General features: G+C 35.4%; 1 protein-coding gene across 4 annotated transcripts in view; it reads right to left on the reverse strand.

The window, feature by feature from the left end:
• Nucleotides 1–357: 357 nt before the first annotated feature.
• GABRA2 (gamma-aminobutyric acid type A receptor subunit alpha2) overlaps nt 358–20,427 on the reverse strand; it is a 108,370-nt gene continuing 88,300 nt past the window's right edge. For 2 of the 4 annotated variants that reach the window (XM_028508004.2, XM_036020122.1), the window contains exons 9-10: nt 17,352–17,554; nt 358–7,536 (exon numbers count right to left, since the gene is read on the reverse strand). In XM_028508004.2, the coding sequence (XP_028363805.1) occupies nt 7,240–7,536; nt 17,352–17,554 (500 nt within the window). In that variant the 3' untranslated portion in view covers nt 358–7,239. Of the gene's footprint in view, nt 7,537–11,667; nt 11,848–16,226; nt 17,555–20,427 lie in introns of those variants that run through there. The other 2 variants (XM_028508003.2, XM_036020124.1) reach the window with 2 other exon arrangements.

Here is a 20,427-nt window from a genome sequence, read left to right on the forward strand (position 1 = left end):
ATCTTATTTATTTTATTTAATAGTTTCATGTAAATGTGACACTTTTATGATGGAATGCAGTCAATTTTCTGGGTGAACTTTTATTTTCCATAGCACTGCTCTCTTAATGTGTTAAAGAGGTCAACATTAGCAATTCATGATTCCCTCTAAAATTTCAGAAAAAGTTTATACTTTTCCTGTTTGCCCTATGATTTTTTTTATTTTTAAAAGAAGTTTAAGAAACAAACAATGTTTAAAACCACTATTACAAAATACCAGTTTTATATCCCAATATAAAAAGTCAGTTTTACAATAAATTCACATCTTGAAGCAAACACATAAGGATTAAAGTACAAAAAACACAATTCTCAGATCAAATATATTTAAATTAATTTTAATAAGTACAAAAAGATAATGCTTAGCATTAATTTGCATGTAATCAATTAATCAGGAACTTTTTAAACAGCAAGCATAATGACATGTTCAATAAAGGTCAAATTATCTTACATAAAAATAGTGATTTTTCCCAATTACAACAAGGTCACAAATAAATATTAGCTCCTGAATTATTTCCTTAAACCAGAAGACCCACCGCACAAGGGTAATGTCACCCAGAAAATTTCAAATTTCACCTAATGTGAATAGTCAGAGTTTACCATTGGAACTTCATCATGCACTCTTATGCATACAACTTTTTAAAAATTGATTTGTAGCAAGGGAAAAATATTTTAGCCTTTTCTGTTTTTTTTTTCATTTTCTAATTTAGCAACAAATACACAGCTTTTTAAAGTTTTCACATATGTCACCTTGAAGGAAATATTTCGTGATGGTCACATTCCTCAGTTAGGAGCACACGAAACCAAATCACATCTGCTCAGAAAAATCTTGAAAAAAAAAATCAGACACCAAGAAACTTGAAATCAGTTATGGCTCAAGCACCCAAGTTCAACAAACAATGAACTTATCCATAGACGGTCAAGTTTAAATCATGAAAACTGCCACCAGTTCAGTTCCCCTTAGGCCTCCCTGATCACATATCAAACTTCTTACGCACTCTGCGGATGCGGAATGGAGACACGCACTCCCACTACTGGCGCTCCCACTACTGTGCTGACCATTTAGAATATATAGTAATCGGAAGCGATCTGTAACGCCTTATTCTAACTACTTGGTTTTGCTTTCCTAGGACCAATCGTTTTCACAGATACACTTTGTTAGAGATCCTCATTTTTCTGGTAATATAGGCTGGCATCCGACAGCGTGAATGAAAAATTTCAATTTTTCACACCAACTAAGCTAATTCAACACTTACAGCCCCAGCGCTGACATTTATTTGGGGTCAGTTTGAGTTTCTTTCTATTAATAGTAATTTGTAACAAATTGTTCAATAAAATCAATATATAATATTTGGAGTCCAGTGGATTTAAATGTTATGAAATCAACAATATGGTAAATAAAAACCAATCCAACCCCTAACATAACTGGCAAAAAAGAAATGAAAATAAACTAAGAAAGTGTTCCTTTTCTGTGCTTAATCAACTTTAAGCATTTTATATATTATAAGTACTTATGGATCAAAAAGAAAAATGAGCTGTATTCTCAAAATCTAAATTGTAACAAATGTTAGTAAATAGCTATTTTCACAAAAGTAGATTATTGGTTGCTGTACAGTTTTTAGGTTTGCTTGGTTTTATTGTGTAGAAAATCAGATAGTAGCCTTATTAGATTGATGCTCCCAAAAAAGTATGAATATATATTTGAATTAAAGCAAAGAAAAATATAGGTTTTTTTTTTCACTTTGCCCAAAATAGGTGTTAGACTAGCATGTTGGTGTACTATTTAGAAATTCTAAACTTCCACAACGTGAAGAATCACACAGTGATTGCGGCTGTTGTGAGGACCCAGTGAGGTCATAGATGCAAAGGGTCTGAAACGCGGACTGGCGCGCAGGGGTAGCATGTGGCTTTTGGTGAGTTCTCTATAAGAAGATGCTTAGACCTACGTCAGTTCAAAAAAGGTGTGAAACTGACCAGTTGTGAATGTAGATGACTTCGTATTTGCAAATGAACCACCAGACGTTTAATTTAATGAAAGCTTTCACAAACTTCCACTGAGAAACTTGGAGTTAAAGGATTTTTCTATTCTTCCTTAAAAGCGGAATTGTGATATCACTTTTAACTTAGTGGCTCAAAACAATTGACTAGAAGTACCTCAGAAAAAAATGTTTACACCTTTACAAGAAGGATAGTTTCTAACCATTTACATAGCTCAAGACAGATTCCCATTAATAAGTTTGTTACAAATCTATTGAAAAAGCTATTTTATTGACTAAGTGAATAAGCTATTTTATTGACTAAGTTTAATAAGAGCTATGTTTATGACTGAATCTGTTAAAATAAATGGTTTAGATCTCACAAATTTGTCGGAATTTCTCAAAATGTTACTTCATACCTAGGAAATACACCCACATGCACGCACAAACACACACACACACACACACACACACACACTTCTAATCAAAGCTAAGACCTAAGGGTTCTTTGGGGCTGTTACTATGAACTAAAACACAGACCTGCTATTCTTCTCTACTGGCAATGTTAGGATGTAATGAATTAAATAAAATATCCAGGGAGTGGTTTGAAGTGGAGTATAATATTACATATATAATAAAATTTTATTCATATATACAAAAAAAATTTCAAGTAAATATAATTGAGGATAATGGTCTAAATAAGTTGGAAGTTAAGAATTTTACAGAACATGATATAAAATTCTGCTAAGTAAATATTGAATAATTTATTAATGCTACCTTCCCAATATGTCTTTTATATGAACTTTATGGTTTAATCATGATTCATACTTTGATAGAATCATGACTATTAGGTACTTCTATGTGTGTGTATAATGTCTCCTCTTCATTAGGAAATTAAAAAGGGAAAATATTTCACATTGTTTAATTAGCAACAGCTCATTAATCTGGTGGGTTTCTCTCTTCTTTTCTGTTTTTTTAAAGATTTTATTTATTTATTTTTAGACAGAAGGGAAGGGAGAGGGAGAGAAATATTAGTGTGTGGTTGCCTCTTATGCGCTCCCTACCGGGGACCTGGCCTGCAACCCAGACATGTGCCCTGACTGGGAATCCAACTGGCGGCCCTTTGGCTTGCAGGCCTGCGCTCAATCCACTGAGCCACAGAAGCCAGGCTCTTTTCTGTGTTTTGAGGCCCTAACTTTGTCTTTGAATTAATTAAATTGTGAGTGCTTAATACTAATAAAAATATTAGTATTTTCATATAATGTTGATAACACAAGATTATGAATATTAAAATATTTATTAAATACCAAATTTAATTTTAAAGCATGGATACAAGAGGAAAATATCATGATTTGTCTTGCCCATGTCACTATTAGTGATTTGTTTTGTAGTGTCCTGGTTTCCCAGGCATGCAGGTGTCCAAAATAACTACACCCTCCCTAATTTAAATTGTATGACTCAGTGTCCAAGATGCCTATGAAAGAAATCTCAATTTAAAGGAAAATAAATGCAATGTAAAGTAGCTATGGGTCATCTTATGATTCCCCTGAAATTCTGAATCTTTTTATATGAAAAATTTGGCAATTGCTTCAAAATTTGTTGATGAATATAGGAATGCCAAAAGACTAATAACATGGACAACTTGTGTAATAAACCTATTAATATGGTCCCAGATATCAAAGTAAGCAATACCTATTTTAGTGTATCACAGGCATTGCCTGAGTGCATCAAATATGGAGGACCTGAAGAAAACCCTTAACAGATGCTAAAGAACCACGACTCTGCAGGAGGTGACTTAAACTGCTCCCCTCACCCTCCCATTGGACTGATGATGGGCCCTGCCCAAGTCAAGTAGCCACAAGCCACAGATTCCATAGAGGTGTGGTGCCCCACTGCAATCTATGGCATCATGGCAGAGTTCAGTTCCCTCAACCAGGAATATAAAGTCAGCCACATCATAAACACATTATATATAGTATATATAATGTGAATGAAACAATGGTTTCTGTGTTTTTTTAAAAAATAAATTATGGACTATTTAAGCAAATATAGCTCAAGGGGATCAGTTATTCAAACCTGAGATAAATTCAAAGTACAGAGATCCCTGAAAAGATTGCTAAACATGAAGACTGCCACTTAAAACAAATCACTGAAGGGTAAAACAACATTGAATGGTTATAGTAATTCTATTTTTATATTCAAACAAATAGGAGCACGGATCAGAGAATAGAGAGAAACAGCTGTCATTCTAGCACACAGTGATCTCATGGCTAATGAAACGACTCTCAGTGCTGAATTCTCTTATGTGTTCAACAGAGTCTTTGATTTTAAGTTTGTATAAGAATGTGCAATGTACTTTAATTTTAACTAAATTCTGTGGATGTGATATGAGCAGTACTAATACCCTCCCCACTGCACAACACATAGTAGGAAGTAAAAATAAAATATATTAGTGGAGTAAATAGCTGAGTCAGAGCAATAGCTATATAACAATGAGAATATACCTCTATATATGTACATGTATTTGTCTACATTTTGTACATACTATAAATCTTTATGTATATGCATGACTACATAAAATAGGCATAATGTTGTGGGCCAAAGAGAACTGTTACTATATTAAAAACATGTTTCCTGACAAACTAGTCATTTTTAATTTGTGTTTTTAAAGTAGTTTATGGAAGAGAGAATAATTATAAAGACTATACTTTTATCATTTAAAATCCCCTTCCATGGAACATCTTCCTTTTCTTCAACAAGACCAAAGGCTCCCTTTGATTTATCTCAACTTTTAAAGATTAAAATGTGTGTGAAAAATACAACAAGTTAGAGAAATAATAGAAAATCCTGATCAGAGAATCAGGACATCATCGTCTCAAATAAGATTTTAACAATGAAACTAAAATTAGGTATAATGATAATAATAAATTTTCTGATCTACAATTACTTTTAATAAAACTGGTGCCATTAATGTAGGTGCAGCCTTTTGTCAAAGGTATAGATGGATCTTCTTTTGTACTGCAGAAACTGCTATATATAATTATTTTTACATATGTACATATTTATAGATTTATAATTTATAGTCAGACATGAAGGGGGCAATGCAGAACTTATAGGAATTATATTTTTCAAGTGTCTAATAATGGCACACCACACAAAGCATTTTTATTGCTCTCTTTCAAGCGCTGTGTACATTCTTAAACTATTGCACACTTCCCTAAACTACAAAGAAGAGCTACACTATATCTAAGTGTATAAGAATAGGATATCTTCTATTTCAATGTGTAGATAAAGTGCACATTTTAAAACTGTTCAGGTGATAAAGGTGTTATTGAAAGGGGATTAAAGGTATAAATTTGTTGGCTCATGTAATAATATTATTTTATTAAGGATGATGGATTACTTTTTGTAAGGGAATTTTTAATGTCAAGGTTGTCCTCAGGGTGAATTCTTCAGGGCATTTGTGACCTTGGCAATAAGACAATCATGCAAGCACATAATAAAAATCACACTAAAAGAAAGAAATTTAAAAAAATAAAATTTAAACGAGGCAAAGGAATAGCAATTTTTGTTGTGATTTTGCTTATTTCAATAAGACACTCCTTTTATTGATTTTATGAATATACCTACTTATGCACTATACTGAAATACTGTACAAAACTGCAAGAAATGCCACTATTGGTCTACTTATGTTTCTACAAAAACACCATCATAAAGGTGTATCTAGTAGTAAAAGTCAACTAATAACTGCTAATGTATTATTTGTGAATCAAAAGGATCTTAAGTTTGCCAAAAGCACTGAATCTAGGCATAAGACACAATTGTTAACTTTTATTAACATGTCTGAGGGGCATACAGAATACTTCTTAAATATTAAAAGGAAAATGAATTTTACCCATTAATAATTAGTAATTACATAAAGTAGAAAATTTTGGTTTTTAATTTAGCTACATGTTTGTGTATCTGTTCTAATTAAACTAATTGTGTACGTTACATTTGTGCATGTGAATTCACAATTTGTTGGTGATCCTTTGTTATTTCAGTTTAAAAATGTTCAACTCTTACCAAAACCTCTTCTGGTATACAAAGCTGTTGTAAATTTGGGTCAGCAAAATTTAAAGTTGCAATTTACAAAAGCAGATTTACAATAATTCTTATCCGAAAGTGCTGCTTTCAAGACAGAAAAATGTGCCAATGAACTGCCCTTTCCATTGTGATTAGTGGCTTCTGAGTCCTGATGAAAAGAAGCCTTAAGGCAGAATTTGCAGTAAACAGGAAAGAAGAGAATCATATAAGTGTTCGTCTGCTCTCTGTGACACCTATGAATTCTCATTGGTGGGAGTTTTTGGCACAGTTTTCTAATCCAATATGAGTGTTTCTCCGCAGCAGCCAAACTGGATGTTTTTTCCAGTCCCCAGCACCAAGAAAATTTAGCTCATTGGTTTCAATACAACACAAACCTGGAAAGTGTAACACACATTTAATTTTACTTTCTAAAATTTAAGGTAGTTTCCAATGATTAAAATGATCCGTGGATTTCAATGATCACTTTCAAATAAACTCTGATGCTCAAAATGTAATGACCATGACATTCCAGGAGTTTCTATATTCTAGGCATAATTAACATCCTGTCAGGGGTTATTCGTAATTATTTGAGCTTATCATGCTGTAATACGCACATGGCTATAGATACTCTATAGAATAATTAAAAGCTGTTGTCAAATTTCTAGTTTTTCTTCTGATGTGTGCTAAGCTTCCAATTATGCTAGGAGGGATTTTGAGTGCTCAGGAAGGGGCTGCTGTTGCAGAAATGTGGTCCTGTTATTTAGAAGAATTTATTTTGCAATGAAAGTGTTGTCTTACATTACAGTTAGGCAACAGTAGAAAACACTCCTATATAAGACTTAAATCAAAAGGGTTCATAAAGTGTGGCATAGGATCCCTATTGTCATCGCTATTAGAAGAGGAAAGAAATCATGTCACCTGAAATCCACCTTAAAAACCAGTTCCTAGGGTCAATCTTGATTCGGGCATGGGGTGCTTCCGGCCTACAGTTCCATGAGTTAGCAAATGCGTGTCTCCATTAGAGGTGTACTGTTTAGCTATATTGCTATATACATACTATACATGTTGGTTCACAAATTAGCAGTTATTAGTCAGACTGTACATAGCAAAAACAAACCAAGCTGAATGGTGTTATACATCCCAAAGTTAACCTGTGTCTAGATTCAGGGACTGACACCTAATACAGGTTCCCTGTTTAAATATGTGGCCCAGTAGACTAAATTAAATGTACCAAACAAAACTGGGAAAACTATTCTAGACATTCTGTCAATTTTGCTAACACTGTTGAAGGTTTTCTTGGCTTCAGCGGGCTTGTTCTCTGGCTTCTTGTTGGGCTCCGGTGTGGTCGCGCTCTTGGAGATGGTGGAGAGAACCGGGTCTTTGGAAAGATTCGGGGCGTAATTGGCAACAGCCACTGCATAGGCATTGTTCTGTATCATGACAGAGGCTTTCTCTTTTTTCTATTGAAAAATACAAGAATTAACAGAATGTGGGTTGAGTCTGCTGTTTAACATGTTCCAAACTCCAGTTCAAATTCTGAAGAAAAGTATCTTGATAAACATTAGAAAGGAGGAATTTAGGAAAGTAATTGAAAGGGGTGTGTGAAGTCCTAAAACCATGAGGGTGAGGAAACCCCAGAGTAACCAAAAGTACCATTTTCCCAAAGAGCTATGTTTTTGTTGTTCACAGGGAAGCAATACAAATGCAACTTTAACAAATGACAGTTTTGACTATTACAGGTAACTCAAATATTTGTTCTGTGAATGAGTGAATGAATACATGAAATGTAGAAATCCTGTAACAAGAGGAATGATCATCTACCATGAATGATCGTGAAATCTGAAGAAAGACATTTAATTTCTTTAAGTTGACAGCAGGATTTCCCCGCTTCATGGCAAACAGCAATGCTTTACTCAGACGGTGAAAATTTGTAACCACATACAGATGGTGGTGTAATCAACACTAAAACAGAAGAAGGAAAATGAAATACAAACTTTTTTGATTTTTGCTAGCTCATCCACCACCTGTTTCTCCTTAGGATCCCCATTTCAGTTCTCACTGACTCGAGTCCAGGTCATTCTGTCTCCTGCCTGTACAAATGGGCGTATCCCTGCGCGCTCTCCCAGGCTGGCTAGACCTCGCCCAATCATTAGACACACTAAAGCCCCGGGGATTTAAGTCATAAACTGGATCCTGTCACTTCTCCACTTAAATCTCTTAAATACTATCTCATAGAACCTAGAATAAAACCAACAGGTCTTACCATAGCTTTTTTCTTCTGCTTATCATATACCAGTGCCACTGAAATAGCTCTAGCTTGCAAAATATCTCCTTGTTTGGGGTCTTGGGCCATGCCACTTCCTCACCCTACCCCACGCTCTGATTTTCCTGCAACCCATTCCCTCTCATATGTTGATCTTGGTTTAAACATCATTCCCTCAAAAAAGCCTTCCTTAACCACTTTAACTACCATAGTCCTTGGTCCCAAACGTGTTCTTTCATAACACCCAGCTTATGTAATTTCTATTCCCATCATGGTCATTTTTAAAATGTGTAAATTTCTTCTTTATCGTGATTATTTTATTGGCATCTTTCTTTCTCATTAGAATCTATATTCAGTGAAGGCTGCCGTTACTTCTGGCTTGCTCACCATTGTAACTTAGCATTTACCATGATGCCTTTCATAGAGTAGGCACATAATACGTACTGAATTAATGAAACTGGAAAATACAAACTGTATTTACCTGTACTTTCCACTAATATAAATACTAAATATTACTAGTTATCACAATGTGAACAAAATTAGCCACCAATGACTTATGCAAAATAGTGAGTAGTATAGTCAATTGATTAGATTTAGAGGACCAATTGGCCTAGAACAGAATTTTGAGCATCAGTTACTTTGCATTAAAAATTCTCAAAGTGTTCAAGTAAAATAAAATATGAAAAGGCCTCTGAAAAGCCAGGACATCTGAAAAGAGGCCTGGATTTTCTGCCCTTCACTGGCATCGGGCTTTTCCCTCTCCTTTTCCCTTGCTGATGAGATGTTCTTCCAGACCTGCCTGGAGTACAAAAGGAAATGGGGTGAGGGACTACCATTTGTATTTTTATGAAAAGCTAAAAAAAAAAAGAACCTTTCTTCCGTCGTGGCACTTGCAGTTACCATGTGACAAATGGAGGGTGATGTACTAGTGTGTAACTGCTGAGATAATAGCGAACAACTTTTGAGCATTATTAAGCCGTGTCAGGTTGAATGGTGAGCCTGGGGGTGTCATCTTGACAAACTTCACTAATGGGTGAGAAGTAAGCTCTATTATTAACCCCATGTTACAAATTCAGAAAGGGAGGCTAAGGAGGTTTCATGCGTGGCATGGCCCGATCTCTTGTCACCGAAGTGGATGAAAAGGCACACAAACCTAGGTGTGGGAGAATTCTGACCTCCACTATGAACAGCATGCTATGGGACTTTCACACTGAGGGAGCTGTTTAAAACCTGGAAGTACTTTCCCTAAAATATTCTAATTGAAGTTTGTGTTACTGCCTCAATCTTCTCAAATGTCTCTCAAACCCCCAGAGTATGTAACATAGAGTGTTTATATTATTTCAGCCATACCTAAGCATCATCTAAAACATCAAATTGTACTTATAAAGAATTTGGGCCTTGAGAATACTTCTTAACATATCCCTGTTTCAGCTCCTAGTTGGATAAAAAGGGAGATACTTATACCAAAGCCATCCTAAACTGTTGGGAGAATCAAAGTGACTATTAGTTGTATTTCAATCACATTAGAAAACAGCTCCTTACTGGAGAGTAGTGAAACTTATAATTTAATTACAATCTAGACAATGATTACTGACATATAAGATTTAAAAATGTACTTTATATTTTTGGAAGAAGACATAAACACTATACAGAAGAGCTCAAGGAAAGTTTTGTGGAAAAAGAACATTTACAATAAGTTGTATTAGGAATTATGGAATACAGTTTGGACTTTAGACAAAGAAACATAAAAAGTTTATGTTTTTTGTTCCAAGGGGAACTATAGATAGAACTCTTTACTAACGCTTACCAGCATCCTTTCTGCCTCCCACTTAAATACCCTCCATTGCTAATAAACGCACACGAGATACTGAAAATACGTAATGGGCTCTAGAGCAGAGGCACAGACAACTCAGAACACCAGAATCCTTACATGCTGTGTTTCACTGGACTTCTTCACCTATGTATTCCACAGGTGTTTAAAACATAAAATATCCAGAAATGAATCAAGGTTACTTTCAGCCCCAACCTAACTCTGTACACCCACCTGTATTCCCCAACCTGTGATTAGTACCACAAAAGTGCCAGGAACTGGTGATCAATCCACATTGGTCCCCTCTGTCTGATATATTTTAGATGAATTCAGCTCAGAATCACATCTGTGGAGACATCACTTCTTACGCCAATAAGTCTGCCTTGCATGTGCTTCCACAGCACCCTAGTGCTTGTCTCTATAATGGCATGTATATACGCTTTTCACACCTTTTTCCTGTTCCACCTGATTTACAAGTAAGATCCTTGAAGGCATAAACTACACAATGCAGAGATCCTAGCAAGCTCCAAAAATGTTTGGTTAATGGTAAATGAATGGTGGAATGATTACTCTGATTTTATACATACATACATACATACATACATATATACATATACATATTCGTGTATATATATATGAACATTAGGTTTTGTAAAATACAATAAAATTTTATTATTATAAAACTATTAGATTTCAATAGTTTATTCTACATTTCTGTTATGTAATTCTCCTGAAAGTTCTCAATTCTATCATCTACAGAGGTAAGAGACCGGAAAAATCATAAAATAAGCTCAACTTTAAAACAATGTTTCTGGAAGCTTTACTAGTGACTGAGACATGCAAGTGCGAAAGGGGCAAATGCAGCTTATGAACAAAATCAATAAACAATGTATTTTTTATACCCTACCTGGGGAAAATGTAAATTATGCTGCTGTGGAATTTGTTGATGCTGCTACTGAAGTGGAATGAAAAGGAAATATAACCCACAGTAATTAAGCTCTAATTTTAAAATGATGTTTTACAGAACTCAGAATATTCTGAGCTTATTATTCTGTTAGAGTTCTAAATACATAATTAAAAATTCAAGACTGGAAATTTTCTGGTTACAGCAATCTGAATGTCTTATACCATGCTGTCAAACCAATCTTGGCTTCCTTATAGTGTTAGACAAAGTAGTGCGTTAATAACTTGAGTGATTGCTTTAGCTCCTTATCAGTGAAGTGACCTGGCATATAAATGAAAATAGCAATCACACGGTTTGAGAGTTGGCAAGAATCTCAGGTTTGTCCATTAGAGCAAGGCGCTTTTGTAAATATAACGCTAGACACAACGGGCTTTGGAGAAAACACCAGGTCTCCAAAGCAGTCAATCTATGCTCTTTCTACATAGCATGTTGCTCTTTTACAGTCACTGTGGCCACTGGAAAGCCTAGTACCTGTAAAACAGCAACAGACTCCCTGGTCAGACAATGGTATTAACTACCTACTAACCATCCTGGCTGAGAAAAGTGATACTTACAGAAGATTGTTTGAAGGTTATATAGTCCATCCACTTCTGTAAGTACTCTAAAGTCTTTCCTTGGATTAAACTGGGCCATGAGAAAGCTATGTACTTGGGCCATATTAGCTTAGCTCCTTGAAGAATTGCCTTCACTGAGTTGTATGTTAATATACTGCCTTCAGCTTTTATTGAAGGGGACTACAAGAAACATCAATATGAAATTCATTACTGCATTTATTGGGAAATTGTTGACATTCCTACCTGCAACAGTACCCAGCTTTCTCTGATATAAAATCCATATGATATTGTTTTAAAAAGAGAATTCAGTGTAGGAAAAGTTTTCTTTCTGAAGAAATTTATGCTTCCATTTTTTGATTGAAGAAAAACACCACCCCCCACCAAGCAAAGATTTACTGTGGTAGCCAAGAAGCTCAGAATTTGAAACTTAGCTACTCTAGTTATGAACTACAGTTAACATTCTGACCTCACTATTTGCTGTCTATTTTCCTTCATTCTGACTTCCTACTTCTATTCCTAAATTATTTTATAATAATTTAAGTACATGCATTCTTCTGGCAAATGGCCCAAAATGCTTTTGGAACAAGGCAGGATGTGAAAAATGCAAAGAAATCAATAAAAACACTTGAAAAATGATGTTTTTTTTATGAGTTGCATGGTGTGGATCACAAAATAATGGCACACTTCATGTTAGTTTGGGTATCATATTGCTATGTCTCTGCTCTAATAGTTTAATATCCAGTGTATTTCCAGAAAATATGCTTTGTTTGGGCAGTACAGAACCACTGATTAAGGCTTAGAAATGGAAACCATATCAACAGATTAAAGTTAGTTATTTTAAAAATTTAATTGAAATAAATTACATGTTAAGTGGTGTGCTAGGGAATGACAGAGAAAACAATGAATAAAACAAAGCTATTACCTTCTTAGAGAATGTAACCTGCTGTTAGAAACAGATTTATTTACAATAAATGTGTAATTTAATGAGGTTATATAAAATAACTTGTACCAGGTTCTGTAGAAACATATTGGCAATTAGATGCATTTGGTAAGTTTTAAGATTTAAAAAAAATCAGATGGATTTTATGGAATAAATGAAAGTTCATTAGTTAGGGAAGAAGGGCAAGGGAATTGCAGCAGAAGGGATTATTAGTGCATCTAGTGCCCTGGAGATGTGCAGAAACAGGGGCATCTGGAGGGGGAGGTGGAATGGCCTGAGGAGTACCATGAGCATGGACTTCAGATCTGTGTTGAATATTGAGTCTACCACTTAGTGGATGTGTGATGCTGATCAACTACTCTTTGTGCCCAGACCTATATAGACTTCTTTTCCAAACTGGAGATATTCCCAGGCACATAGTAGTAAGTGCACAATGAAGAGCAAAAAATAGCGCCCTTATTATTCATCATGTAAATAGAAGAATGTAGATGAGAAAACCTGGACCCATACTAGCCAAGCTGCTTGAAGAATTGCCTTCAATAATTAATTAAAGAGCTGAAAGGTTAAACAATCAGATTTTAGTTTTAGGAACATAACTCTGGACCTAATTTATAGGATGGACTCGAGGCAGAAATGATTAGAAATAATAAGGAATAAAGAGACTCAAAAATGAGAGATAGCAAAGGCATAATCTATGACATACAGGGTAGAGAGTGGATACCATTTAATGACTGGTGATGTTAAGGGGTTCCTCCATGTTGTTGGCATGTGATATTAGGTTTTGCCATGAAATGAGGTACAGATGAAAAATAGGCTGCTTTGGGAGGATTGAAACAATAAATTTAGGAGTTTTATTTTTGTTTGTTGTTTCTTTCATTAAAAAAAGATATGTAAAAATCCAGTTATTATATTCCAGCATAAGAGCCTAAGGAACACATTGGGAATATGATGACAAAAGAAAGTATGGGTTACACTTACAGATAATACCTGGAAGGTAAAATAAAGAAGTTGGTTGTAAATTTGATTTGTCTTACTTCATTAATCTATACCATATTTATTGAGCAACTAATTTATACAAAATCCTGTGCAAATGGACAGGGATAAATGACTTATTAAAATAATCATAGTCATTGTTTTCATGATCAACAAAGGCATTGAGACTTGAATATGCAATTACAAGTTATAATAAAGGCTCTGAAGCAAAAGGAGAGGGTACTAGGCATACTACAAAGAGACCTAATCATTTGGGGGTGGGCAAGAATTCAGAAACCTCCTGAGGGTTGGCATTTGTACTGAGGATGAGGCGGGACTATCTACTTGGAGACAGTAAATAGCTGGACAGTCTGCTCAGTGGGGCACACATTCCTGCAAATACTGTCAGTAAAGCCCTTAGAGTGAGAACACACAGTGAATAGTAAAAACTAAAGCAACATGAAATAAAGCCAAATGATTGTCTGTTTGGGGATAAACAAGAGCAGATGCTGGGGAGACTGGATCCACTCTGAACTCAGGCAGAGAATTTCAAAGAATAGAATGAATAGTGGCAGCTGCCAGAACTTGAGGGAAGGAAGTTGATATTCTAAGCCTCATTTTAAAGAGGAAAAGATAAGAAAATGTCACTAACTTGGGCCTGGAATGGATTTCTCGAATATAGCAGAATTCAATGGGGTTCCATTGAGAAAAATGGAAAATTATTATCTGATCTGAAAATGTGGAGGTTGCTGGTATCCTTTGGTGACAGGACAATAAATACAAAGGGAATCAGATTATAGTGGGTTGAAGGTTACATTGAAATTGAGAACATGGCAGTGTAAGCAATGCGTTCAAAAAGCTCAAAGGGTAAAAAAGATAGTAGACTCTGACGATAGGAGAATGGGTGACACAGGATCTGGAGAGAATTTTATTTCTGTCTCTATGGTAAGGTAAGCATATTAAGCATCTTCTTAAACTAAAAGGAAGGAGGCAATTAAAAAACAAAAGCAGGCTTTGAATAAATAAGAAAAAAATAATAACCAATGGATGAATGTTGAGAAAGGAACAAGAAGGAAAGGACACAGAATAATTAGTCTTGGGCAAGTGGAAAACACTGGGCATAAGGGAAGGTTCCAGAAGAACTCAGAGGGTTACATAAGTAGATACCTTTGTGTATGGAAAGACTTAAAAACTTGGAATTGAACCATTTGATCCAGCACTACATTTTTACAATAACAAGGTTCTGTTGTGTGATTTCACAACTGAGCCTAAAAGTAATGTACAATTTTGACCAAGCTTACAAAACAAGGTAGGATTTATCTTCCAATAGAGCACTCAAAGGTAGCGTGAATGTAACTTGAGGATATTTATTTATTTAACTTTAACGACCATCAGAGTATAATCTACATGTAAACTATGTCAAATACATATTACTTTTAAAAATGTAACATTAACATATATGTGTCAATGATTATTCTCATAAAGCAAATTAATACTTGCCAACTAACAAATTTTCAAGTTTTCATGTGCTTTTTGTATTGACAAATGCCTTAACTGAATTTATTCATGTTGAAGAAAGCAGAGGACTTCGTCAGTCTGATTAGAATAAAAGGACACCAACATGGCAGGTGGATTAAAACTCTATTTCTAGAAAATTATTATTTTTCACTTAAGAATTAAATTGAAAAAAAAAATAAAGCTGAGGTAGATTGCATTTCATTTATAAATGTGAGGGGTTAGTTTAGGGTATTCTACTTGAAATTTTTCCAGTCTAAGGACCTGAAAATTTCCAATGTAGGTTTAAGAAACACATCCCCAAAGTCATTTGAATCAGAGAATTGTATTGGGCACCCCCTGGTAAATTCATCATGAGAAAGTTTTAAAACTTCTCATTGATATCACATTATTACATAGACAGATTTAATATCAGAAATTTGTTTAATTTTTATTCAACAAAAATTTCATACCTGGCACTGTGCTTGGCACTCTAGCTATGAATAAGTAAGTAAAAACAAGCATTGTGCCTGAAGTAATGTACCCTTTAACTTAATCACTAAACTTGAACCACTAAGAACTGAAACAATATAAACTTTATTGTTTTCCTACATGTTAGGTTGTAGCATCAATGATTTTGACCTAGATTTCTCTCCACTATGTGTGATTTGATATGTGGATAGACTTAAATCCAGTATTCATTCATGGAAGTTATTGCTTTTAAAATGCATTTTCAAGAATGGGTTGTGGATTGTTGGTTGTTGTGGGTTTTTTTTTTTTTTTTTTGCATATATAGGTAATTCTTTTTTCCAAGTTCAGAGGCTGAGAAGGCGTACTTTTTGACTTGTCAAATCACAATGCCAGTTTGATTGGCATACTCACAGCGTTAAAATATATTAATGAATTTTGACATGACATGGGGAATTTATACCACAAACTACTATTTACCATTTGTGACACACTCACAAATGACCAACTAGCATCTTATCTTCAAAAATATATTAGCATGAAAGTGCGTGTGTTAACTAATATCACTAAAAAGAAGTAATTTCATAGATAGCTATGAAAAAGCAGCTTACCACATGGGGGTTGAGGACATAAATTAACAATAAAATGAAATGGAAATGCTGAAATAATCTGGAGGTTAAACAAAGAAATTTAATCAAACTTAATGTTTACTCATTGGCTACTTATATGCAAAATATAGCTTACAAAATAAATGAAATAAACCAGAACTCATTAAAGCTTTGTTTACAAAATGATGGGAAAGGAGCAGGACTTTTAAACTATAACATGTTTGTATGCTTAAGCTGAAACATGGACATAGAAATGAGGAAAAATATTTATATTGAAATAACTGAAAAAGAAATGAAATCAACAAATACGTTATTCCAAATGTACTAGAAGAGCATTTAAGTAGATGGATTGGAAAAGTGATCCTACAAATAGAACTTTTTATTCTTATTAAGGAAACTTTATTGCATATTGTGGTATATCCAAAGCCTTCTCTTAAGGTAGATGAATAATAACCTATAGAATAAGAAAGGAAACAGCTGGTATATCAATGCACAAAACTACCACTAACTTTCATACTGGAAACCTAAAAATGGGCACCAACAACCCACAGAAAAGTTTATCTTGAACCTAAATAACTTTTGTCTTACAGACTACATGAACAACCTAAAATGTCTAGGCATTCCAGCACTGACTCAATTATTTCATACAACATGGGGGAAATAACAATGATATATATACAGACTTTTACATCCAAGCAACAGAGATAGGGTTAGGTGAAGGGTAATAACTCAACTCACACATAAGACCTGAATTCTATAGCAGGTACAGGTAGCGCTCACTTTTAATAAATAAATCAATGTGGTGTTTAAGAGTGTGAACTTAATGATCAGACTTGGGTTCCATTATACTTATTAATTGTTTGTGTGAGCTCGGGCAAGTAACTTCATGAAACTTCAGCTTCTTCGTCAGAATAAAAAAGAATTAATATGAGACTTCAGTTACAAAGTTGATGTAAAGATTACATGAAAGAGTATGTGTTAAAAAAAAACAAAAAAGTTATCACGGCTCCTGACACAGAGTCAGAGCTCACCAGATGCTAGGGAGTGGCTCTAAAGACGTAGGCTACCACGAGCACTCCTACAGGGTTTCAGGCAAGAGCACCCTTTCAAAGAAATCGTTATGATTCATACACACAGATGATAAATCTGCTAAATCTCTCGGGGAGTGCCTTAATCATGGAAAGGAGGAAGTTATCACTTACCTTGTCATTTACTACACTCTTCCCATCCCAAGCCCATCCTCTTTTGGTGAAGTAATTAACAGTTGCAAATTCAATGAGGGCAGAGAACACAAATGCATAGCAAACAGCAATAAACCAGTCCATGGCAGTTGCATAAGCCACTTTGGGGAGAGAGTTCCGAGCACTGATGCTTAGAGTTGTCATTGTCAGGACAGTCGTCACACCTGCAGAAGAAAAGATTAGAACCACAACATCAATGGGTCCTAGCAGGACAGCGTGGAAAGCAGTATTTGTTTGCTTGTTTGTTTCTGAAGCAACGTTCAGGGTCACATTATTACACTAAAAAAATTTAAGTTAAACTAACAAAACAAACAAAAACAACAAAACCAAAAAACTACCAAGAGAGGTGACCCTGAAATGCCTTCAGTTTTCATTTTTGTTTGTAAGAGTCCCTCTGTTCTCTTCAGGACAGCTGAGGGTAAAAAGGCGGGTGAGGCTCAGGTAGAATTTCTGATGAGGGAAAGTTGTCACTTTAAATTGACCTACAGCTTGTTGACATCGATTTTTTTAACCCTACGTAAAGTCTCATATTAGCTAGTTCACTATTTATGTGAATCATGCTAGACCATGGACGGATCCTTCTCAGCAATGATTACAATGGAACTACAAGTCAGAAGTTCCTCATCCCCAGTGCGAACACTGCACTATGAAGTTCATTCCAGACTGCTTAGCACAGGAAGGACATCATTTCTCTCATAATGAAGTTTAAAATGTATAGAAATTTTAAAAAAACATTAAAAATAAAACCTTGTAACATGTAAATCACTACTTTTGAGGAATATTTTAAATTTCTATTGATTTAAACAAACTCTAGTTCCCTTGTGCAGTTGGTCGTCACTTGAGCCAATAAAATATCAGGGCAATTTCAGTATGAATCTGCTGTGTTTCACCATATTCAAATCTTGCCCACCTCTAAATGTTATTGTATTTTTTACCTGATTTTGGACACTAGACAAGGAAACTGTTACCACTGACTGTAAGTTCCTTCCTTCTGCCCTCCCCGGATTCCCTTTTCTCTGTCGCTGGAAAGATGAGTCTCACTGGGCAGCTCTTCTGCCTGCTAGTGCAGCCCAGCCTGGTCCCCTAATGCTCAGAACAGAGCGAGCTAGGCGTTAAATAAGGAGTGCACTTACCTGGAAGGTCACAAACCTCCCACGTGCCCATCTCCCAACAATGTGCATTTTTCTCTGCTTAGAAGGGCCTTCAGGAACGATATTCCCACATTTCTTTAACAGAAAGTTTCTTCCTTTAGCACCTCTGTGAGACCATTGTAACTCAGTGCTTTTGGGGGGATACTTATGTCTCTTTTTCAGTGAAATAAAAGGCAAGTACCTCAAAATGCTTTTAGCACTAAAATTGTATACATGTATCTGAAACATGTGAACATTCCCCATACACAGGTAATAGCTAACATACAGCTTTTTTATATTCTGGTGTTACTCTATGTAGTATCATTTTAAGGTGTAACTGTCAAAAACTTCAATTTGTAGTAGCCGAGTGAATGATAGAACCGTAAAGGAATGACAGGTGTTGGGTGAAAACACCTTGAAAAGAGAAAATCAAATCAGGGGAAGTGATTTCAGCACAGACGTCACCGTGGACACCAAAGACAGATGCCAAAGACCTAATTTTGTGACCGTGGGGAAATTCCCTAGCCTCTTTGTGCCAGTTGCCTCCTTTGTAAAGAGGGGGCTGGGAACAGTGTTTCCCATAGACTTGTCAGAGCAACAGTGAGTTGCTGCATATAAAGCACTGTCACTCTCTTAAAAAGAAACAGTGCATGTGTGAACAATTATCACACTGGACTAAAACAAATTTAAATAAAAATAAAATAAAATCCCTCTTTAGTCTTTTATATCCAGAGATGTTTTTGTGTGGGTATTTGTGACTGGGGTGCGGGGTGAAAGTTTGGGAGGAAACGTCTCAGACGTCTCGGGCACAAAAACTGCTGTAGAACAAACATGTAAAATTATTTGATACCACCTGCTGGTTACTGCTAGAAATGGCAGAAACAACAGGCATTCTAATAACAGGAGGGTTTTTTCACCTTTCAGTTCAATGGACAGAGAAATAATACCTCCCTTTCAAATAGTGACACTAGTAATAATAATAATAACAACAATAATAAACAGTAACAACTACCAATAATAATATGATTAGCATTTACAAATACAGTATGAAAGGTTGCAATTTTAATTTATTGTATTTTTAAGGGTATAATTTTGACTTATAACTGTACTATATCTGAATGATCAAAATGGCAAAACTTCTGTGTACGATGGAGAGAACTTAGAACTTACATAACAAATCTTTGTCATAAAGCCTAATTAAATTCCACTCACTTAGATAGAATCTATTTACTATAATCTAGAAGAAAATGTCTGAAAGGTTAATTATAGTGTGGACAAAACTATGAGGGAGTAAAAACGTATTTTGTTTGCTCACCTGAATATGTCATGGATTTTAATAAATCTAAAACTCATATCCCTTTCTCCAAATGCTTTTCTTCCCAATGCCCTTTTCTCAGTGAAAAGCACCTACAAAATCTAAATGAAGCCATTTCATATTCCCGGCTGAAGCTGCGTGATATGTGATGTCTGTTAGTCAGCTACACACCGTTTCCTTTGCCTAGAAATACTCCCTGTTACTCATCCTTCTGCTGTGTTTAGCAAGCCCCAAGTCCTTCTCTTAATAAATTAATGGGCACCTACTAAATGTGAGGTCCATTTGTGGGCCCTGGGGACACACCAATGATCAGACAGCGAAGATTCCCACACCAAAAGGGGGGCACAGTCTGCTAATGCTGCCGCACACACAGCCCGGTCTACTCGCGCTGCAGGATTTCTACCCAGAAAGCTCCTATGAGATCGCCCCACGCATACCTCTGTCAGATCATGTTTTCATTTTGAATTTTCTGTTGGTTTACATGATCCTATATCCCAATCAACTACGTGGATGAGAGCATGAGTGTCTTCTTCTCCCCAAATTTCTGGGGCTCCCCAAAAGGGGTGCCCAGGAGTGGGTAAGAGGTCATTAA

This window comes from Phyllostomus discolor, chromosome 1, assembly GCF_004126475.2.
Source record: "Phyllostomus discolor isolate MPI-MPIP mPhyDis1 chromosome 1, mPhyDis1.pri.v3, whole genome shotgun sequence".
Lineage (NCBI taxonomy): Eukaryota > Metazoa > Chordata > Mammalia > Chiroptera > Phyllostomidae > Phyllostomus > Phyllostomus discolor.